The following is a 19948-nucleotide window of genomic DNA, read 5'->3' as shown; positions in this document are numbered from 1 at the left end:
ATCCATCCTGCCGCTCGGGAGCCCCCAACCTCCTGCCAATGCCGCTGCCAGGGTCATGCCCACTCTGGCCCCTGACAAATGGGACCCCCCCGGGCGGGAGGGACCCCCCACCCCCGCTGCTCGGGCCCCCACAGCAGCCCGGGGGCCTGCGAACGCCCCAGGCCCAGCCCCGAGCAGGGAAGGGGCAGCTCGGCCCCGCCACAGCCCCCCCCCGGATCGGTACCGGGAGCAGTCCCGGAGCCGGGCGGCCTGTGCCCCGCATGGTGTTCCGGGGGTCGCGGCTGCCGCTCGCTGCTCCAGGACAGCCGGGGCAGGGGGACACGGGGAGCCCATCCCGGCCCCCTCCCCGATCCCCCCCGACCCCTCGGGAGTCCCGGGCCGGGAGCGGAACCATCCCCGCTCGGGGGGGGGGGAAAGGGGGGGTGGGGGGGACCCACGCGGTCCGGGGGGGGGCGCTCTCCGGGCAGGGGGGAGCTGGACCGAACCACTCCGGGCGCCCCGTGGGGGCGCCCGTCCGGGGGTACGGCTGGGCTGAACCACTGCGGGGGGACATGGGGGGACACACAGGGGCCCGGCCGAGGGGGGAACAGGCGGGGGCGGCCCCCGGTGCTCGCAGCGCGTTACCTCCTGACGCGTCCGGTCCCCCCGCGCCGGCCTCCGGGGTGATGGCACCGGCACCCGCCGCGGCCGAACCCTCCACCTCCTCGGGCACCTCCAGCTCCATGGCGGCCGCGGGCAGGCCCAGGCCCGGGGCAGGACAGGCCCCGGACAGGCCCGTGCCCGCCTCCGCGCTCCTCCCGGGTACCGGCCGCGGCGCGAGGGACCCTGGGAGCGGCGCGGACCATGGAGCGCGGGAGGCGCCGCGGCCGGACACGCCCAGCCAGCGCCGGAAGCACCGCAGGGCCCTTCCGCCGGCTATAATCGCGATGCGGCGGCGGGCTGTCGCGGTCACCGGCGGGCTGTGGGGCCCGGCCGGGCGGGCGGAGGGGGCCGCGGCCGCTCCCGCCGCTCCCTCCCGGTGTGGCGGCCCCGGCCCCTCCGGCGGGCGGGGGGGCACCACAGGGCCGGGGGAGGGGCCTGCGGTCACCATGGCAGCGGGGGCGGGGGGGCCGAAATCGCCACGGTAACGGGGGCGGGGCCCGAGTTCACCATGGCAGCGGAGGCGGGGCCGCCAGGTCGCCGTGGCAGCGAGGGCGGGGCGGCGGGGACGGGACTCACCGGTCGCCATGGCAGCGGAGGCGGGGCTACGGCACCGAGGGGGCGGAGTTAGGCACCGAGGGGGCGGAGTTAGGTACCGAGGGTTGGGGCCTCTCTGTCGCCACGGCAGCAGGGGCGGGGCTCCGACGGGGCGTGGCCCTGAAGGGGGCGTGGCCAACCGCGGAGACCGCGCCCCCGGTCCCGCCGCGGTGCCGGTTCCCCCGCTCTGTCCCCGCGGCACCGGCGCTCTCTCGGGGCTCTCCTGTTGCCAGGCACCGCCTCCCCGGCCTCCCCCTTGACGGGAGCAGCGCTGTCCTCCAGGGCTGTGCCGGCCCTGCCGTGCACCGGGCCCCGGACACGCTCCCTCCCCCGGGGCTGCCGCTCCGCAGCCCGGGCCGGGTCCGGCTCCTCCCGGCCCCGCGGCACCATCTAGTGGCGCCGCCCGGCCCGGGCCCCGGCCAGCCCTGGGGCGCGGGTCAGCCCGGGCTGGCCCCGCCGGTTCTCCCGGCCCCGGGGCCACGCGTGTCCCGGCGGGGTCAGCCCCGGCCCGGGGGCAGCGCTGGAGCCACCGGCACTAATGAGGCTGCTCGGCGGCGCCGGCCCCCGCCCCAGGGGCTCCCGGCCGCGGCTGGTCCCGGGGAGCGGCGGGAGCGGCTCCTGGCTCCCCCCAGTGCGGCGGAGGAAGCGGAGGGGAAGGGATGGCCCCGGGTCCGCGGTGGCGGCTGCGGGCCGGGGGGTTCCGCAGGAACTGGTCCCCCCTGGCCGCCTCGGCTCTGGGCTGGGAGCGGTACCGGCCCCTGGAGAGCCGCGGGGTGGACCTGAGCGCTGTCATCGCAGGAAAGCGACCCCGCGGGACGAGGGATGACGGGGAGCTGGTCCCCAGGTGGGGGCAGGGAAGGGGAGGAGAGGAGAGGGGAGAGCATCCATCAGCAGGGGCACCTTTTACCTCACATCCCCCAGGACAGGGAGCCCCGGGCTGGCCCCCGTCTCTGTCACCGCTTGGGGCACTGGGAGGGTTGGGGGGTCCGGGGCGGCGTGGGTTAGCGCAGAGTCCCACCGCGTCCCTGGAGAGGGCCAGGATGGGTGGGGAGGACCCTCGACCCCAAACACAGCCGCCGCCAGCATCCCGTGAGCCTGTACCTGTGCTGGGCAGAGAGGGGGTGAGTGTCAGTGCCTGAGCCACCAGCATGGTTTAGGACACCAGGGACAGCCCTTCGGGAGTCCTGCTGTGCCCGGGAAGCTGCCCTAGGACCCCCTTCGTTCTCCTTCGCTCCTGCAGGCAGAGCCTGGGCCACAAAGGGTTACGCAAGGCACCCTGGAGTGACACCTCTGCCACCAGCCCGGGAGCTCAGCTCCTTCCTGGTCGGATCGAAGGCTCGGTGAGTTCCTAACTCTGTCCCCGGGGATCTGCCGGCCGTGCTTCCCGGCTGGGGAGGGGATCCAGCCGTGCTTTCACCTGGGGAAACCGGCCGCTCTTTGTCCCTCCCTGGGTGGCTGCAGGACCCGGTGACCCTCCTGGAACTCTGCCTCGTGACAGGGAGATACCCCGGGGGATCACAGCTCCACGCCCCGGGGCTGGAGGACGTGCCTCCTTCCTACTGATTTACACTCGGTCCGGGTTAGCTTTTCCAGAGACCTCTTCCCAGAGCAGGGGGTCGGTCTGGGTGGGGTCGGGACAGAGTAACTTCTGGGGGGATCTGGGCCCCCGGTGCTGCATGAGTAGGACCAGAGAAGGGTCCCGCGGTTTTGCAGCACTGCCTTCGAGCAGGGACCCCGCTGATCTCGGGAAGGCTTTGGGGTCACAGGTTGAGGACCCCCATCAGCGGGTTGGGGGTGTTGGAACACAGAATAGGGGTGGAGGGGGCACGGCTGGGGTGGGCAGGGTGTGTCACTTTCTGCTAAATGACCCCCCAGCTCGTTGTTGTCCCCACGGTGGGCGTTGCTGGCGGTGTCACCCGGGGCCAGGCACAGCCCTGAATTGGGTACCTGGCAGTGGAACGAGCTACCCTGGCACAGCCCAGCTTCCTTTGGTTTTAAAATCCCTGGAAGACGCTGCCATGGCGCGCGTTTGGGGCAGAGCGGGGCGTGTGGGGCTCCCGGTGCTGTCGGTGCCCGGGGCTGGGCCGGGCCATGGTCAGCTCTGCCCAGATACTGCCCCTCCCGGCGGGGCCATTCCAAGTGCGGGCTGGTTTCTGTCGGAAACCGGCTGAGCCGGCTCCTCCTGCTGCCAGCCTCGGCCTTTGGCTGGGACAGGCCCTGCGCCAGCCCCGGGGGGGCGACGGGGGACAGGACTGGGGTTTGGTGGCACTGTGGGCGCTGCCGGTGCCAGCTGGTGATATGGGAGCTGCTGCCATCCCCACGCTGCCCCAGCCACTGCCCATGGAGAGCCACGGGCAGCAGTGGGACGCAGGCATGTGGCCAGACTGTGGTGCTCTGGTGATGGACAGTAGTGGGAGCAGGTTGGGGACAATGTGGGACTGTGCTGGGTGGCAGCAGGGGCGGCTCTGGCACAGCAAATATCATCACCCTGGGAGGGGGATGCTCTGGCTGCCCCAGGCTGGGGTCCCTTGGACCTGTGGCTCACACCATGTCACCTGTGGGTGCCCTGGGAGCCTGTAAACACAGACCAGCCAACTCTGGTGACACGTCTGAAACCACCCCACTGCCACGCTGGGGGGTCCTGTCTATCACCAGTCTTCCCAGTGCTGGTACAGGACTGTGGATACCACCACACTGGGGTCCTGCCCAGCCCCAGCCACCCCCTGGGCACACGAGTTTCCCCCACGTGGTGAGCACTGGCGCGTGCCAGGGAGGCTCTCGGGCTGATTTCGGCAGCTCTGACGCAGAGGGGAAGCCTGGACTCTGCCCTCCACACCTGCCCTGCCCGGGTGAATGATTACACTGGGCTCCCCCCAGCCCTCCCTGAGGCTGCAGGGAGCTGGGTCCTGTTTCAGGGCTAAGCTGGGGCTCGTTTTGGGGGCTCAGCAGCTGTCCCAGCATCGCTCCAGCCGGGGGCTGCCACGGGAAGTCCTCCTGCTGGGGCTGAGCTGTGGTGCTTGCCCAGGGCTGGCTGCCCACCAGCAGATCCCTGCTTGGCATCACCTCTGGCATTGCCCACGGGGCATATCTGACGCCTCCTGGTCCCACCACAGCTGTCCCACGGCCTATTCCCAAAGGAGCTGTGGAGTTTTCCAGCTGCCTGTGGTACCAAGTTGGGGATTGAGGATGACTGAGCCAGCTTTGGGAGCCAGCAGGGCCCCTGGCACAGCCACACCAGAGCCCTGGGGCACCACAGGCCAAGTGTGTGCCATGGGGACAGGGGATGTTCAGTCTGGAGAAGATGAGACTCGGGGGAACCTCACTGCTCTCTACGACTCTCTGAAAGGAGGGTGTAGTGAGGTGGGGATCAGCCTCTTCTGCCATGTCTCAAGTGACAGACCAGAGGAAACGGCCTGAAATTGCACCAGGGCAAGTTCAAATTAGATTCTAGAAAATTTTTTTTCACTGGAAGAGTGGTCAGGCCTTGGAATAAGTTGCCCAGGGAGGTGTTGGAGTCGCCACCCCTGGAAGTGTTCAAGAGACACCTGGGGACATGGTTTAGGGGTGATTATGATGGTGCTGGGTTGATGGTTGGACTTGATGATCTTGAGGGTCTCTTCCAGCCTTGATGCTTCTGTGAGTCCCTAATCAAACTGGCCTCTCCCTGTCCCACCCCATGGGGATTGGCAGGAGGCTCTGGCCCTGCTATCTCCCCCACCCACCTGGGATCTTGCATCTCTCTGGGTTCATGCTGATGTTCCCTTCAGGGAGCCAGGAGCTGGTGGAGGGGATCTCCAGGCCCATCCCAGGAGTTTCAGCTTGGAGGTGATGTCACCCTGTCAGTCAGGCTTGTCTATCTCAGCTGGAAAATGTTGGATTTGGGGAAAACCAAAGGGTGAAGCAGGGGCAGAGGTGCTGCCAAAGCAGCTGGTAGAGCTGATGGAGCCCAGAGCAGGCGGGCAGGCACTGAAACACCATCCAAAGCAGCACCCTGGGGTCTGCCAGATCCAGGACGAGGGTGGGGAGCAAGGCCACAAGGATGGCATGGACTGGAAGTCCAATGTAGATGGGTCCTGACCTTGCCCTGCGTAAAACCTCCCCTTCCATGGACATGTGTCCAAGGGGATGGAGATGGACCCCCAGGGGGTTGATTTCATGCTGCACAGAGGCAGCTCTGGGTTCCAGAGCCAGTTGCCATGTGGGGAACACATGGCCCAGGGTGTGACACAATCAGCAGTCCTGGTGCCCTGGTGGGTGCCCGGGCACCACAGGGCTCTGTCCCCTCCACCCTCGCTGTCCCCAGTGCCCACAGCTCAGCATTGCTGCTGCTCTTTGTTGCAGCCCGATGAAGGAGTGAGGAAGGGGCCGGGGGCTGCAAAGAGGAGGCGGAGCTGGTCTGGGCCCCCCTGCCAGGCAGCTGCCACTGTCCCCCTCCCCAGCTGGTGGGTGCCCACCATGGAGGAGATGGTGATCTGGGAGCAGCACACGGTGACGCTGAGCAAGGTGAGCGTGGCCTGGGGCAGCCGTGGGAGAGGACAGGGGCTGTGGGGTCGACTCTGCCTGACCCCCGTCTGCCCACCCACCCCTGCCAGGACCCTCAGCGGGGCTTTGGCTTCGCCGTCTCCGGAGGGCGGGACCGTCCCAACAGGACGACCGGGGACACAGCGGTGTTTGTGTCGGACGTGGTGTCCGGGGGACCAGCGATGGGACGGCTCCAGTGAGTGCAGGGGACGTGGGTGCACTGGGGTGCTGCCAGCGAGGGTGGGAAGGACAGAGAATCCCTCCTACTGGAACAGGACCAGTACTGCTGTCACCCTGCCTGGCTGGGATGGGGTCCCCTTGGGGTGCCCTCGCCACCCCGCCAGCTCCCCGGGGGTGGGACCTGTGCCCAGGGCAGAGCCACAGCTGTGTTTTCCTTCCCAGGAGGAAGGATCACATTGTGATGGTGAACGGCCTTTCCATGGAGAATGTCCCATGCTCCTTCGCCATCCAGACGCTCAAAACCTGCGGCAAGATCGCCAACATTGTGAGTGTGCCCCGTGGTGGGACAGGGCCTGCGTGGCTGCACCGTGCCTGTCCCCATCCCAGCGCCCTGTCCCACACACACCAGGGCTCCTGTTCAGGGCCTGGGAATTGCTGCAGGCACAGCTGGCAGAGGTGGCTGCACCCAGCATCTGCTTCTCACTTTGTACCTGCAGACACTGAAAAGACCAAGGAAGGTTCACCTCCCCGTGAGCAAGAGCAGCCCCGGGTCCCCCGCCGTGCCCCGGCACTACGACTCGGATGAGGACTACGGGCTGCACAGGGGGGATCCAGCCCTGCAGCGCTCCCGGGATGACCTGGACCACAGCCGGGGCTACGATGGGGACTCGTCCAGTGAGAGGAGCTCTGGCCACCACCGCGATGACCGTCGCCACCACAAGCCGGTGTCCCGGAGCCGGAGGCGAAGCCAGGACAGCAGCCACTGGAGGCAGAGTCCCAGCAGCGGCTCAGATCGGAGGGGCCACAGCCGGCACCACCCCACCAATGCCTTTGGCCAGGAAGGGGACACCAACGGGCTGGCCCTGGTGTCAGGCTTCAAGCGGCTGCCGCGCCAGGACGTGCCCACGAAGCCCATCACGTCGGTCCTGGTGAAGCAGAAGCAGAACGAAGGTGAGGCCCCTCCTGTTCCCGCTGTCCCTGGGTTTTGTCACCCGATTTTTGGCTGTGCCTTTCCCCGGGGAGGAGGCAACGGCAGGGTGGGTGCCGGAGTCTTGCTGCAATGGGGGGACAGTTTGTGCTGTGCTGGGTGCACCAAACCTCCTGCCCTCAGCCTGGGGCTGCAGAGCTCAGCTTTGGGACTTGCTACTCCCCCAAGGGGAGCCAGGGCTTGTGGGGATGGTGGTGAGGGGTGATCTCAAGGGGGTCCTGCGTCTGCCTGGCTCTGCCACCGTCACAGCTCTCTCTGCTGCAGAGTATGGCGTGAAGCTGGGGAGTCAGCTCTTCATCAAGCACATAGTGGAGAGTGGACTGGCGGCCAAGGGCAGCTCCTTACAGGAGGGAGATCTCATCCTGAAGGTATAGGGACCCCCATGGTGCACGGCACTCGCTGGGGGTCTCATCTGCCCCTCTTTGGGGGGCTCATCCCTGGTGTCACTGCAGGGCCCAGCCACGGGCTTGCTGGAGGCAGCTCCATCTGGTGTCCACTCCCTGCCCTGTCCCCCTGGCTGTCCCAGGACCCCGTGGGGGCTCTTGGGGACCAGCCCCTGCACTGCCAGGCTGGTGGCTTGTCCTGTTGGCAAGCGGCAGCGGGGTCGTGTCCACCCTGCTCTCCCCATGGTGTGTGGTCCCCCATCGCGAGTGCGTGTCCCTGCGGGGTGACAGTCCCCAAGGATCTCAGGTGTTTGCCAGGTGAAATGATGCTGGAAGTTTTTGGGGAGGAGGAATTAGAGGGAGGGAGACCCTTTGCACACCTGGGCCAGGCAGACCTGTGGCTACTGGGAACCAATGCCAACGTGACTCTGGGACAAATGGAAGGGATTGCATCCTACAAACTGTTGGGAAAAGCTGCTGCAACTCAGGGAGATCCCAGCCCCAGGGTCCGCTTGGGGCCTGATTCCCTGGCTCCAGGCCAGCACGTGGAAGGACAGTGCAGGCCAAAGGCAAAGTTAAACTGAGCTTCAGGTGTCTGAGGGGTTTGTGCAGCTCCTGCCGCCAGGCAGGGCCCCAGGCAGGTGGAGGTGGGTGCTAATTAGCATGGCTAATTTGTTTCCTCTGTGTAGGATGAGGTTGTACGGGGAGGCAGCCAGGAGTGGGGACATGGCCCAGGACAGGAGAAGCTGTGGAAGCTGAGGCTGGGCTAGAGGGACTGGGGGCATTGCAGTCAAAGTACCCCTTTCCAGTGGCGGCTTTCCCAAGAGCAGGTGCCCTGAGGCCTCCCACTCTGCCCCTCCAGATCAACGGGGTGGCCAGCCAGGACATGTCCTTGGCTGAAACCCAGCAGCTCATTGAGCGGACGGAGGGGATCCTGACCCTGCTCATCCTCCGGGACCACCGGCAGTTCCTGGTGAACATCCCTGACATAGACAGCCAGAGCGACAGCTCCCGGATGGACGGTGAGGGGACACGGTGATGGGACTGGGGGCCAAATACACAGCACGGGGACTGGATGGTCACAGGTGCATCTTCCCTCCTGTGGCTGCAGATATCTCCGACATTGACTCTGATCTGTCCCATCCGCCATCCCCTGATGCTTCCCCACGATCTCCAGCTGCTGCCAGGATGAATTCACCACCGTAAGCCCCACGCTGTCCCCATGAGCCCCACTGTCCCCGGCAGATCTGCTGTGTTCTGCACCTGTCTGGGGGGGCTGGTTCTCTATTCCCAAGCCGCTGTCCCTGGAGGTGGGACTGCCATCCCCAACTTGCTCTGCTGTCCCACTGCCCACTTGGCACTGCCTGCCTGTGCTCTGCCTAAATCCTGCCCGACCTTGTCCCAGGGAGAGCAGACGATCGATCAGGGAGCCTGTGGCCGAGGTGACCACGGCCGACGCCCGGGGACTGGGTGAGTGGGCTCAGCACTGGGCACTGAGGGGGCTCTGGGCCCCTGGATATCTCTGCTGCCCAAACCCCTGGCAGAGTCATGCCAGGGCTCCCTGTGCCTCGGCATAGCCACTGCTGCTCCTCACCAGCTCTCCTTCCTGCAGACCCGCTGGAAGCTGTGGAGGGGGATGATCACAGCCCCCACACCGCCCCCCGAGCTGCCCTCAAGGACGGGTACGTCTGTGAGAGGTGGCAGGGAACGGCTGGGGGACACAGGGATCTGCTCTGGCATGGGGTTGGGGTTACAGGGTCTGTAACTGGGCTGACTGTGCCTCCCCACGGCAGGTACAGCGCCGACTCCAGGGTGGTGCGGTTCGTGAAGGCCAAGAGCGTGGGGCTGCGGCTGGCGGGCGGCAACGACGTGGGCATCTTCGTGTCCAGCGTGCAGGAGGGGAGCCCGGCCGACAGCCAGGGTGTTCGGGAGGGGGACCAGATCCTCCAGGTACCGTGGGCTGGGAGCGGCTCCAAACGCTGCTGCACCTGGACCTTTTGGGTGTGGTCACACCTGCTGGGTGTGATACCTCCCCCGGGGTTTGGATTTCTGCTGCTGGGCCTTGTTTTTAGTCAGTGCTGGTACCTATAACTTGTATCTGCTGGCTGGCTCTGTGGGCACTGTCTGCAGGGTCAGTCCTGTCTCCAGCACCATGCTGACACCCGGTGGGGTCCAAGCACCCTTTCTGAAGTCTCAGAGGCCCACTTGGGGTTGTGGCAGGCACTTGGGTGACAGGGACCGGTTCCCTCTCCCACTCTGCCCTGGGCACTGCTGTCCCTGGAAGCCCCACTGGTGCCCATTCCCTCCATCCCACTGGCAGGGCTGTGTCCAAGTGCTTTTCTGTGGCAGGTGAATGACACCAGTTTCCAGCACCTGACCCGTGAGGAGGCTGTGGAGCACCTCATGGCCCTGCCCGTGGGCGAGGAGGTCACGCTGTGGACCCAGAGCAAGCCGGACAGTGAGTGATGACCAGACTCAACCCGGACTTGTGACTCTCCATCCTGTCTCTTCTGGGCAAGCATCAGACCTGCTGTACTTGCCATAGTACTTCCTTCCCCTGCAGGGTGGTCCTCCTTCCCCACAACCCCTCATCCTCTTCCAAAAAGCTGATGGGAGAGGACCAGACCATCCCGGCCCCATTTGTGCCTTGGTATCCTGAAGAACAGGGACTTTCTGGCACCATGGCTCAGCCTGGAGAGGGCAGTGTGTGCCAGGGGGTCAGGTCCTGTTGTCTCCAGCTTGCCTGAGAAAGCCATGGGAGGACAATGTGTCCCCAATAGCCTCCATAGGAGCAGGGCCACTCTGGATGCTCCCAGCCAGCCTCACTCCTTCCAAAATCCCTCCAGCACATTCCTCTCCAGTATCCTCCTCCTCCTCTTCCCCTGATGGTCCCTCTCACCCTGGGCTTCAGTTTACAGGAAGATGATCTCGTCCAACGTGGGTGACTCGTTCTACATCCGGACACACTTTGACTTTGAGAAGGACACGCCGTCGGGGCTCAGCTTCGTGCGCGGGGACGTGTTCCACGTGCTGGACACCCTGTACCGCGGCAGGCTGGGGAACTGGCTGGCTGTGCGCGTGGGCAGGGACCTGCAGGAGCAGGACAAGGGCATCATCCCCAACCAGAGCAGGTAAGGACGGAGCCAGGAATGGCCCTGAGATGAGCAGAGCTGGGGAAGGCTCCCCAGCGAGCCAGGGACATGGATGGTGGGCCCAGTGAGAGGCAGGGCAAGGGCTGGTGGAGCAGCAGTGGGAAGGGTGAGCCGGTGAAATCCCTTCTCAGGGGTGACGGGGCAGCTGATGCTTGGGTTGTCCAAGGCCCCAGAGGGAAGAGACTCACCCAGCCATGTCACTGAGCAGTGATGCTGGCTTGTCCTGCCCCACTCGTCAGAGCCCAGAGAGACAAGTTGGGGGTAAACCCAGAGGCTGCAGGTCATGAGCCCTCTCCTCTCTCAGGGCCGAGCAGATTGCCAGCCTGGAGTCGGTGCTGAAAGCCACGTCTGGTGCCAACCCCTCCGGGGCACGGGCCGAGTTTTGGAAGCTGCGGGGCCTGAGGGGAGCCAAGAAGATGCTGCGGAAGAGCCGGGAGGACCTGTCTGCCCTCACAAAGCAGGGTCACTACCCACCGTACGAGAGGGTGGTTCTGAAGGAAGGTGGGCACCAGGGCTGCGCCCCCATTGCCCAGACCCACCAGGTGACATCGGCCCCAGGGCTGCCCCTCTGTGGGTGCTGATGGGCTCCGCTCTCCTGGGAGGAGTGGGGCGAGTCCCAGGCCCGTGGGCACTATGAGGAGTGGGGTTGGATGTCCATGTGCTGGGAGCTCTGCCCTTACCCCCAGCCCCCCTGAGCCCCTCTGTCCTCCCACAGCCAGCTTCAAGCGGCCAGTGGTGATCCTGGGCCCCATCGCAGACATCGCCATGCAGAAGCTGAGCCGGGAGCTGCCTGAGCTGTTTGAAATCGCCCGTAAGTGCCCCCTGAGGGAAATTGTATCCAGCAGCCAGACTGGCAGCATCCAGGACATGTGGGAGCTCTTTACCTCTGACTCTGTCCTGACCCTGCCCGTTGCCCCCTCCCTGTGACACTCCAACACCTTCCTGGGCTCATTCGCTCTCCCCGCCCTGAGCATCACAATCCCAGCCCGGCTCCAGACGTGCCTCTCCCTGAGGGACACGGCCCCAGTGCTGGGCATGGCCAGGCCCAGCCTGGGGCTGCTGGACGTGCCACATCTCCCCGAGCCCCTCTCATGCCCCGTCTCCGTGTCCTGCAGCGAGCGTGCCCCGAGATGGGGCATCGTCCAAGGTCATCAAGTTGGACTCGGTGCAGCAGATTGCAGAAAAGGTGAGAGACCTTTCCCGTGTCCTTGGAGCCAGGCGGGGCCTGGGGGAGCCCACGGCCTCTGTCCCTGTCCCCAGCGGGGCTGACGGCCCTGTCCTGCCCCAGGGCAAGCACGCCTTGCTGGACATCACCCCCTCGGCCGTGGAGCGCCTCAACTACGTGCAGTACTACCCTGTGGTGGTGTTCTGCGAGCCCGAGAGCCGCCCGGGCGTCAAGGCCATGCGGCAGTGGCTGGCACCCGACTCCAGGAAGAGCTCCCGGCGCCTCTATGCCCAGGCCAACAAGATGAAGAAGTACTGCAGCCACCTCTTCACAGCCACCATCCACCTCAGCGGCAGTGGCAATGCCTGGTTCCAGCAGATCCAGGACATCATCAGGACACAGCAAAGCCAACCTATCTGGACGACAGCAGAGCAGGTACGGGGGACAGGGAGGCTCGGCCAGCTGGGGCTGCACAACTGTCCCCCCCACAGCTGGGGTCCCAGGTCTCTGTCATCCCCACCCCGCAGGCAGATGTGGCACCTGAGGGCAGTCTGGAACTGCTGAACCCACCAAGCACAGTGGCCTCAGGCTACCTGACCTGTGACAGCCGCGCCAACAGCGACTATGAGGACACGGATGGCGAAGCAGGTGCCTACACTGACGGCGAGGCAGAGGATGCCTACGACCAGCCCGGGCTGGCCCGCTCCTCTGAGCCAGCACAGCTGCCCCCAAGCCATGACCTGAGCTCTGAGCCAGCACAAGTGTCCCCAAGCCACGGCCTGAGCTCCTCTGAGCCAGCACAGGTGTCCCCAAGACATGGCCAGAGTGACAAGGTGGGTCCCGCCAGACTGGCATGAGGGGCTGGTGGGGCAGAAGGGGGTGGCCACAGTGCTTGTCTCTGGGGTAAAATTTCCATCCCCACAGCACAGGCAGGGAGCTGCTACAGGGTCCAGCTGTGCATTCATGCTCAGCTCTGGATCCCCAGGGGCAAACACCCCATGCCAGGGCAAAACCTCTGCCCTGTCCTTGACCCCTCATGGCTCTGCTCTTCCCCAGGTGCCCAAGCAGCCGCAGCAAGGCCAGCGCTACGACAGCATCAGGTACCCTGTGCCCTGGGACTGCAGGGAGGGGGGTGGCAGCCAGCCCAGGGCTGGGGAGGGCCTGCATAGGGCACTGTCCCTGTCACCCAGCCTGGGCCTAACCGGGTGCCAGAGCCACCACCACTGCTTCTGCCCCCAGGGAATACGAGCACGAGGCAGTGAGGAAGAGGTTCACACGGGCCAGGGATGACTCGGACCAGGATGAAGGCTATGAGTGGGGGCCAGCCACAGATGTGTAGTGGCACTGCTGGCCTGTCCCCATGGGCCAGCCCTGCCACAGCCCTGCGCCACTGGGTCCAGGTAACAGGTAGTGCCAGACTGGGCTGGGCCCAACCACAAAGTGCCTCCTTCCCTTTTGGCCACAGCTGCTGCTACTGAAATAAAAGGGATGTTTGGATCAGGACAGGCTGTGTCTGAGCGTGCTGGGTGGCACCACGCAGGGCACACCGTGTAGGAGGGTGGCCTTGATGAGACCCAGGCACCTGTGCTGCTGGCTGCCCTGCCTGAGCCACCAGAGCAGGAATCAGGGCCTGGCACTGCCATGGTGTGCCACCCAGAGCTGAGCCTCCTGCACTGCAGCCCACATGGGGCTCCACCAATGGAGCCTCCCACATTTCCCACAATTTTTATTTTCACATCAGCCAAGCATCCAGGCACAGCCAGGTCAGTGCTGCCCCAGCTTCAGGGGCCCAGAGAGCCACCCACCAAAAGACACATCCCCAGGGGGTTCCCTGAGGCCCCAATTATCCCAGAATGTGGGGCTGGGCAGTGCCCTGTTCCCTTTTGCTGCACCAAGGGCTGCGGCCCCGGGCCGGGCTGTGCGTGCAGAGCAGTTCAAGGCAGCACCAGGGAGAAGCTGAGGTAGGTTCCCAGCTTGGTGTAACGGGTCTAATGGGGGTTTGTTTGCACCCCAGCAGGCCCCCGGCCAAGCCAGAGGGGAGGAGCAGGTGCCAAGAGTGCTGCTGCCCTTAAGGCTGAGTCTGGGAGCTGCTGGGTGTCCCTCAGTGCACCCACATAGAGGTGTGCAGGGTCAGCACTGCTCTGGGGCTGTGCTGTGCTTCCAGCACCGTCCTCACCTGGGGAAAGGCACCATTGGTGAGTGTAAAAGCACAATCTGCAATGACTGGATGGGGGGGACCTTTCACGTGAGGTCCCCTCTCCTCCCACGAGCAGCAGCAGGACAGGCACTGTGTGGGCACTGTGCAGGCACTGTGAGGCAGGAAGGCGTGAGTGGAGGGTGGGAGGTGCCCAAACTGTGGCACCACAGGCCCTGACACTGCTCAAGCTGGGTATCAGCCCCCAGAGCCTCCCACTGTGTCCTGAGTAAAACCGAAGAGGTGCAGGATCAGCTCCTGTTGAGGGCTCTGACGCAGGGCTGGGGCAGAAGGCAGAACCAGACCTGCCCCTCCAGGCTTGCTCCTGTCTGTCCAAGGCACGGCCAGTGGCTCAGAGGAACACGGGCTGCTCCTGCCCTGTCAGCAAGCGGTACGTGGAGGCCGGCATGGTCTTGATGTGGACCTAGGCAGAGAGGCACAGATCAGAGGCCCCGGCCCGGGCTGGAGGGTGTTGGTGCCCAGCTCTGAGCCCAGCTGCTCTGGGGGGGCCCTGCTCACCTCACTGACTGCCTCGGTGAGGATCTGGATGATCTTCTCGTGGGGCGTTGCCACCACGCTCTGCCCGTTGATCTCGATGATGCGGTGCCCCACGCGGATGCCGCCCCGCTCCGCGATGCCCCCGCGCATCAGGCTGCAGATCTGGGAGCGGGCAGTGCTGGTGAGATCAGGGCTGTGCCCACAGCCCCGGCCCTGCACCACCACTGCCCCAAACCCCCACACCTGCAGGCTCCCAGCCAGTGCTTTGGATTTGGGTGCTGTCTCCTCCAGCCCACGGGCACACAGTGAGGGCAGCCACTGCCCTGCATTGCTGCCACCAGAGCAATGTGCTGGGGCAAGGGCAGCCCCCAGGACTTTTTCCCCCAGTTGACAGGGAGTGCAGTTGCTCCCATTCACTGAACCCTCCTGCTCCCATCAAGCCTGGGCTGCAGAGCCTGAGCTTCTCCCTGGGGCAGCAGGAGAGACCTACATCTCCCATCTCACTGAGAGCATCTGTCAGTGTGCGAGGCAGCTGTGACACCCCCTCCACTGCCCACCCACCCCCTCAGCTCCCACTGGGCCTGGGAACACCCCACTCTGACTTCACAAGGCAGCCAAGGCAGGCTGAGTGACCAGGGTCCTGAGAACAGCAACAGATGTCACTGGGGTCACACCCAGAAAGCCAAGAAGAAGCCACCACCCAGAAAGCAAACAGCTAAGGAGCACCAGAGAGAGGGGTACAACCACTGGTGCTGCAGGAGAGCTGTGAGGAGCCTTTTGCTCCGCACAGCAGAGCACTGTGACCCCTTGGCCTGGGCTTTGTTCTGTGGGCACAGCCAGCTCTGCCTGTCCCTCGGGCAGACCCCATCCCACAGGCACTCACCACGCCGTTCTCAACACAGAAACCCAGCTGGTACTTGGAGTCGGGGCGTCGGATGACAGCTGTGGTGACAGGGGGACAGTGCACGATGTTCAGTGTCACCTCGGTCTGGTGCTTCAGCTCCTGGAAGGTGGGATGAGGCTTGGTCAGATTTTGGAGAGCTATTCAGCTCTGGTGGAGGGATAACACAGCCCAGTTGCTCGTGGGAGGGCTGAGGATTAGTAACCCGTTTTCAATGGGGAAACTGAGGTACACACAGGGATACTGCCATGCTCAAATCCAGGGACAAGAACTTATAAACCCAGCCCAAGACTTTGCACTCTGCCCCCGAGGCCACACTGTCCTTGCTTTCAGCTCCTTCCTGCCTGAGAGCTAGATGGTACAACAGGTTTCCTCCAAGACAAGTGCCTGCCTCCTCTTCTACCCTCCTCCTCAGGAAGGGCCCCACCCATACCCTGCCACATCAAGTACAGTCCCCAGGTCTGTCTGTCCCTGCCTTGTCACACCCCTTCCTCCCAAGCACTCGGAGCAGGGACTGTCACAGCCCACAGGACAGGTACAGCCCCCGTGCACTCTTGCCCCCACAGCTGGGGGCACTGAGGGGGATCCCAGCATCCCAGCATTCCGGCCCCTCTCTATGGCAGGCAGGAGGAGGTCGCCCTGTCCCGGCTCACCCGGATGATGCTCTGGCAGGTGCCCAGGGGCAGCCCCACCAGGCTGGTCCCGTTGACGGACATGAGGCGGTCCCCGATGCTCAGCTCCCCCGAGCGCTCCGCGGGGCCCCCGTGCATCAGGTTGGCGATGACCACGGTGGGCAGGATGGAGCCCCAGCCTGACTCCACGATGGCGATGCCCAGGATCTCCCCCTTCTGCTTCCGGATGCAGACCTGGGAGCAGAACGGGCGGGTTACGGTCACCAGAGCCAAGGGCACGTGCCCCAGCCCAGCACTGGTGTCCTGTGCTCACAGCCGGCTGGGATGGGGTCTGGTTTGTAGGGAGCACCTCAGCTGTTCAGGGAGCCATGGAGAGGATGACACAGAGGTGCCAGCAGGGTCCCCATGCCCTCCCTCCCCCGAGCAGCTCTTACATCCTTGCAGTTTTCCTGCCGGGAGAAGTGGGTCAGCTCTGCGTTGTACTGCTCCTGGTCCTCGAGGGCACGGCTGTACTGGCGCGGGCTCAGCTCGCTGGGGTCGATGCTGTTGGCCTCCAGGAAGCGCTGGTAGGCCACACCAAACGCCTGCCCGATGGCCTGGGCGATGACCTGGGCCTGGAGAACGACAGGGATTGTTCCTGCCCATGGCTCAGGGCTGCAGCCAATAGCTCCTAATGCCTTGCACAGACACTGGCTCTGGGAGCTCCTTCCCTGCCTGAATGGGCCCCTCTGCAGTGCCAATCCTCCCCTCTTTGCTCACTGGGCCCCTCTGTGCCAAAGAGATGCTCAGGCTGGGCTCCTGCCCTCTCTCTGTGGGGAGAGAGGGGTCTCTGCTGCCACCCCCAGCACGGACCCCCAGTTGTTACAGCAGGACGGGCCCAGGACCCCAGGAACACCCTGCCCTCCCCAGGGACCCGCGTGTGGCCTCACATCGGCCGAGTGGAAGACGTGGCAGATCATCTTGTAGAGCCGCTTCTCCTCCGCCACCTCCGACCGCCGGGGCAGCTTCCGGCGCGCCATGAGCACCACGAGGGAGCCGATGTCGGCGATGTAGGAGATGGTCTGCAGGGAGTGATCCATCATGGCCTCCTGGCAAGGGCGACACAGGCAGAGACGTTCAGCCCTGTGGGCAACCATAAGCCCAGCGAGCAGGAAGGGTTCAGCAACGGTGCTGGGATGCAGCACAAATGCCTGGCACACGCTGGGCAGAAACCATGTCTGTGCCATTGGGTACAAAGAGCTCCTTCATCAGGGACTCATCCATGTCCCTGGGTGCTGCCAGGGGACAGGACAGCCCTTCCCTCTCACTATAATGCAGAAAGTAATCTTGAGGCAAAAAGCTTCCAAGATTTCAAGCCTGGGTCCCTGGAGCTTGGTCTGGGATCCCAGCAGCTCCCCAGGGCGCAGCTCGCACGGGAAGCCTCGTGCAGCCACACAGAGAGCCAAGGACACGACAAAGGATGGCTGTGGAATTACACTTCCCCTCCCAGATGTGTGTCCTCGACTGAAGGCCATCCCTGGGCACAACCCCTCCAGTGTGGGAACAAAGCCAAGGTCCCGAGGCCGAACAGGAAGGTTCCAGGAGCCCCACAGGCACATGGGTGCTGCCACTCCCGCTCACCTGTGTGTCCGCTGTGAGCACCTTGATCCTCTGCGTGGAGACGAACAGATCCACCTCTGTCATGGGCTGGGACTCCCCCTCGGGTGCCTGTGAGACGATGGAGAGGTCACAGGACCCCACTGGGTCCCAGCCCCACAGCCAGGTATCCCTGGGCAGGCCCCGAGTGCTGCCCCACGGCCACGGGGGGCCAGGCTGGGGACAGCTGTGCCCCCCACCCCTCCTGCACCTTGATCCTGTCCACGGCCTCCTGGGCCTGCGCCATGCGGACGCTGGTCGGGGGGTTCCTCTCCGAGACCAGCTGTGTGGAGCCCAGGTACTTTGCCCCAAAAATGACACCGTCCAGCAGATCCTCCGGGTCACAAGGGCCTGGAACTGAGGCATTGGGAGGGACTGAGCAGGGGCTGCTCCCCTACCTTTGAAACTGGGAGTACCAACTCTTACTGCCCATTAGCTGCATTCCTACACGTGGCAGAGCAGCTCAGTGCTTGGGACATGGGTTCCTGGCATCACTGGGGACCGAGGCTGCTTCCCCCTTCCCTTGGGCACACCTGGCATCCCGTTCTCCCTTCCTGAGCATCCCCCCATCCTGATCCCTGAAGCACCTCAACTTCTTCAGCAAAGCATCAAACAAGCCATCTGGAGCCTGCAGCGACATTCCCACCCTGGATGGGCGCAGAGACAGGCACTCCCTCCCCAGCTGGAACCCTCAGCCACCCCCATTTAGGGTCAGGACTCCTGGATGCTCTTGCTGCTTGAGCACAGAAGCAACTCACCCTCTTTGAAGGCCGGGCAGGATGATGGGGGTTCCCTGTTCTGCAAAGCAATGAAAGAGCAGGTGAGGCTGTGGTTGGCATCCCAGGGATTCAGCCTGCCTGGCCCTGGAGAAGTGGCACAGTGATGGCACAGCATCCCTGAGGCTGGGGGAAATGGGTCCCAGGGTTGGGCAGGGAGGAATAGGGTCCTATGGCTGAGGGGGAGACAGCACAGGATCCAGGGGCTGGAGGGGAGGATGGCACAGGATCCAGGGGCCAGAGGGGCTGTTCAGACCCACCAGCCTCTGCCCCGGGGCACACATGAATCAGGCAGCCATGCAAGTATCCCCCTGCCTTCAGGGCAGCAGGAGCCAAAGCCGGTACCGAGTGTCTTGTCTGGGCACACTTGCAGCACAAGGCCCTGTAAGACCCGAGGAAAGAAATCCCTGGCTCCCCTTTGCCTCCAGCCCAGACCCGAGGAGGGAGCAGGGCCAAGGAGCAAGTCCTGGTTCCTGCGGCCCCACCACACCCGCAGCACTCACGGTCACGGCGCCTGGAGGTGGTGGCTGCTCTGCCTCGGGGGCTGGAGCAGGAGGCAGGGGCGCCCACGCTGGCTCTGGGGAACCTTCCCGAGTGCCTTCAGAGGTGGAATCAACCTCGCAAAGCCCCTCTCCATAGCACCAGCTGCCGGAAGGTTCTTCCTCTGAGCTCTCTGGCCTCCCCGGCCTTTCAGGCTTCTCCACAGTGGCTGGTTCCTCCCGGACCTGCAGCATCTCCAGGTTGGTCCCAGTCAGAACATCGGAGCGGGCCAAGGGGGTCTCGGTATCGGCCTCGGGCAGCCCCCCCTCGTAGCACAGGAGGCTCAGCAAGTCCTCTCGGTCGGCCTCGGCGAAGAGCAGCCCGTGGCAGGGCCGGCCACAGGCGGGGTGCTGGGGGCAGCAGGGACGCGTCGCCAGGCCCCGGCCCGTGGCCACGTGCAGCGGGCAGGGCCGGCACCTGCCCGGGCACCGCCGGGCACCGGCACCCGAGGGGGATGGTGGGCCCCGCTCCGGGCCGGGTGGGCGGTCACACAGGTTGGGGTCGAGGGTCTCGAGCTGGGCCAGCAGCCCCTGGATCTCCGAGGGCTCGTCCTGCGCGTCCTCGGCCCACCCGGCCGCGTCGGGGCAGCCGCGGGTCTCGGGGGTCTCATCCAGCTCCATGCCCGCGGGCTCGGCGCCGCCGGGGGCCCGAGGGCTCCCCGTGCCCCGCGGGGCGCTCCCGGCGCTGGGCTCCCAGCGGGCAGAGCCCCGCGGCTCCGCGGGCACCGCCTCCGCCTCCATGGCCCTTCCCGAGCCCTGGCACGGCCCGCTCCGTTCGCCCCCCGCGAGCTCCGGGGCCGCGGCGGGTCCCGGGCCGGGCCGCGGCTCCTCCGGCGCGGGGTCACTGCCGGGCTGCGGGGCCGAGCGGGGGGGCCCGTCCGGACGCGCGCCCCCCGCACCATTCCCAGAGGCTCCCGGCCCGTCCTCCGTGTCCATGGCGGGCGGCTCGGCGGGCTCGTCGCTGCCGCCGCCGCCGCCGGGGGCCGCCTGGAAGTCCATGTCGGTGGTGCCGCTGTCCATGGCGGGTCCCGGGCGGGGTCTGTCGCTGCCGCCGGGCCGGGCCGGGCCGCTCCCGCCGCCGCTGTCGTTGCCCGCGCGCAGGCGCAGGCGCGGCCCCGCCCGTCCCGCCGTGCCCCGCGCCCATGGCC

At 65.5% G+C, this 19948-nt stretch overlaps 3 protein-coding genes across 15 annotated transcripts in view; 1 reads left to right on the top strand and 2 right to left on the bottom strand.

The window, feature by feature from the left end:
* PIP5K1C (phosphatidylinositol-4-phosphate 5-kinase type 1 gamma) overlaps positions 1–818 on the bottom strand; it is a 49922-nt gene extending 49104 nt beyond the window's left edge. For 8 of the 12 annotated variants that reach the window (XM_027705145.1, XM_027705140.1, XM_027705147.1 and 5 more), the window contains exon 1: positions 625–818. In XM_027705145.1, the coding sequence (XP_027560946.1) occupies positions 625–724 (100 nt within the window). In that variant the 5' untranslated portion in view covers positions 725–818. The remainder of the gene's footprint in view (positions 1–624) is intronic. The other 4 variants (XM_027705144.1, XM_027705142.1, XM_027705139.1 and 1 more) reach the window with 2 other exon arrangements.
* A 727-nt stretch (positions 819–1545) lies between these two features.
* TJP3 (tight junction protein 3) lies at positions 1546–13128 on the top strand. Of its 2 annotated transcripts, XM_027705156.1 has the most exons (22): positions 1961–2080; positions 2477–2576; positions 5004–5061; positions 5578–5739; positions 5829–5953; positions 6160–6262; positions 6435–6888; positions 7190–7293; positions 8171–8330; positions 8420–8510; positions 8714–8778; positions 8921–8990; positions 9102–9258; positions 9658–9766; positions 10220–10439; positions 10765–10961; positions 11176–11271; positions 11576–11646; positions 11749–12060; positions 12153–12458; positions 12682–12725; positions 12865–13128. In XM_027705156.1, the coding sequence occupies exons 1-22, from the start codon at positions 2059–2061 to the stop codon at positions 12962–12964; spliced, it is 3126 nt and encodes a 1041-aa protein (XP_027560957.1). In that variant the 5' UTR covers positions 1961–2058; the 3' UTR covers positions 12965–13128. The 2 variants fall into 2 exon arrangements, with proteins under 2 accessions (XP_027560956.1, XP_027560957.1); XM_027705155.1 differs by lacking the exon at positions 5004–5061 and having other exon boundaries at positions 1546–2080.
* A 208-nt stretch (positions 13129–13336) lies between these two features.
* On the bottom strand, positions 13337–19859 carry APBA3 (amyloid beta precursor protein binding family A member 3). The gene is made up of 10 exons (XM_027705158.1): positions 18765–19859; positions 18244–18283; positions 17697–17842; positions 17471–17557; positions 16780–16938; positions 16285–16464; positions 15872–16084; positions 15201–15320; positions 14339–14479; positions 13337–14243 (listed from the first exon to the last, which is right to left on the bottom strand). Exons 1-10 carry the CDS (start codon positions 19818–19820, stop codon positions 14172–14174), a joined length of 2214 nt encoding a protein of 737 aa, XP_027560959.1. The 5' UTR covers positions 19821–19859; the 3' UTR covers positions 13337–14171.
* Positions 19860–19948: the final 89 nt, after the last annotated feature.

Source organism: Neopelma chrysocephalum, unplaced genomic scaffold (assembly GCF_003984885.1).
Source record: "Neopelma chrysocephalum unplaced genomic scaffold, ASM398488v2 Primary Assembly neopelma1_320, whole genome shotgun sequence".
NCBI lineage: Eukaryota > Metazoa > Chordata > Aves > Passeriformes > Pipridae > Neopelma > Neopelma chrysocephalum.
This window is presented reverse-complemented; position numbering and strand designations above follow the sequence as displayed.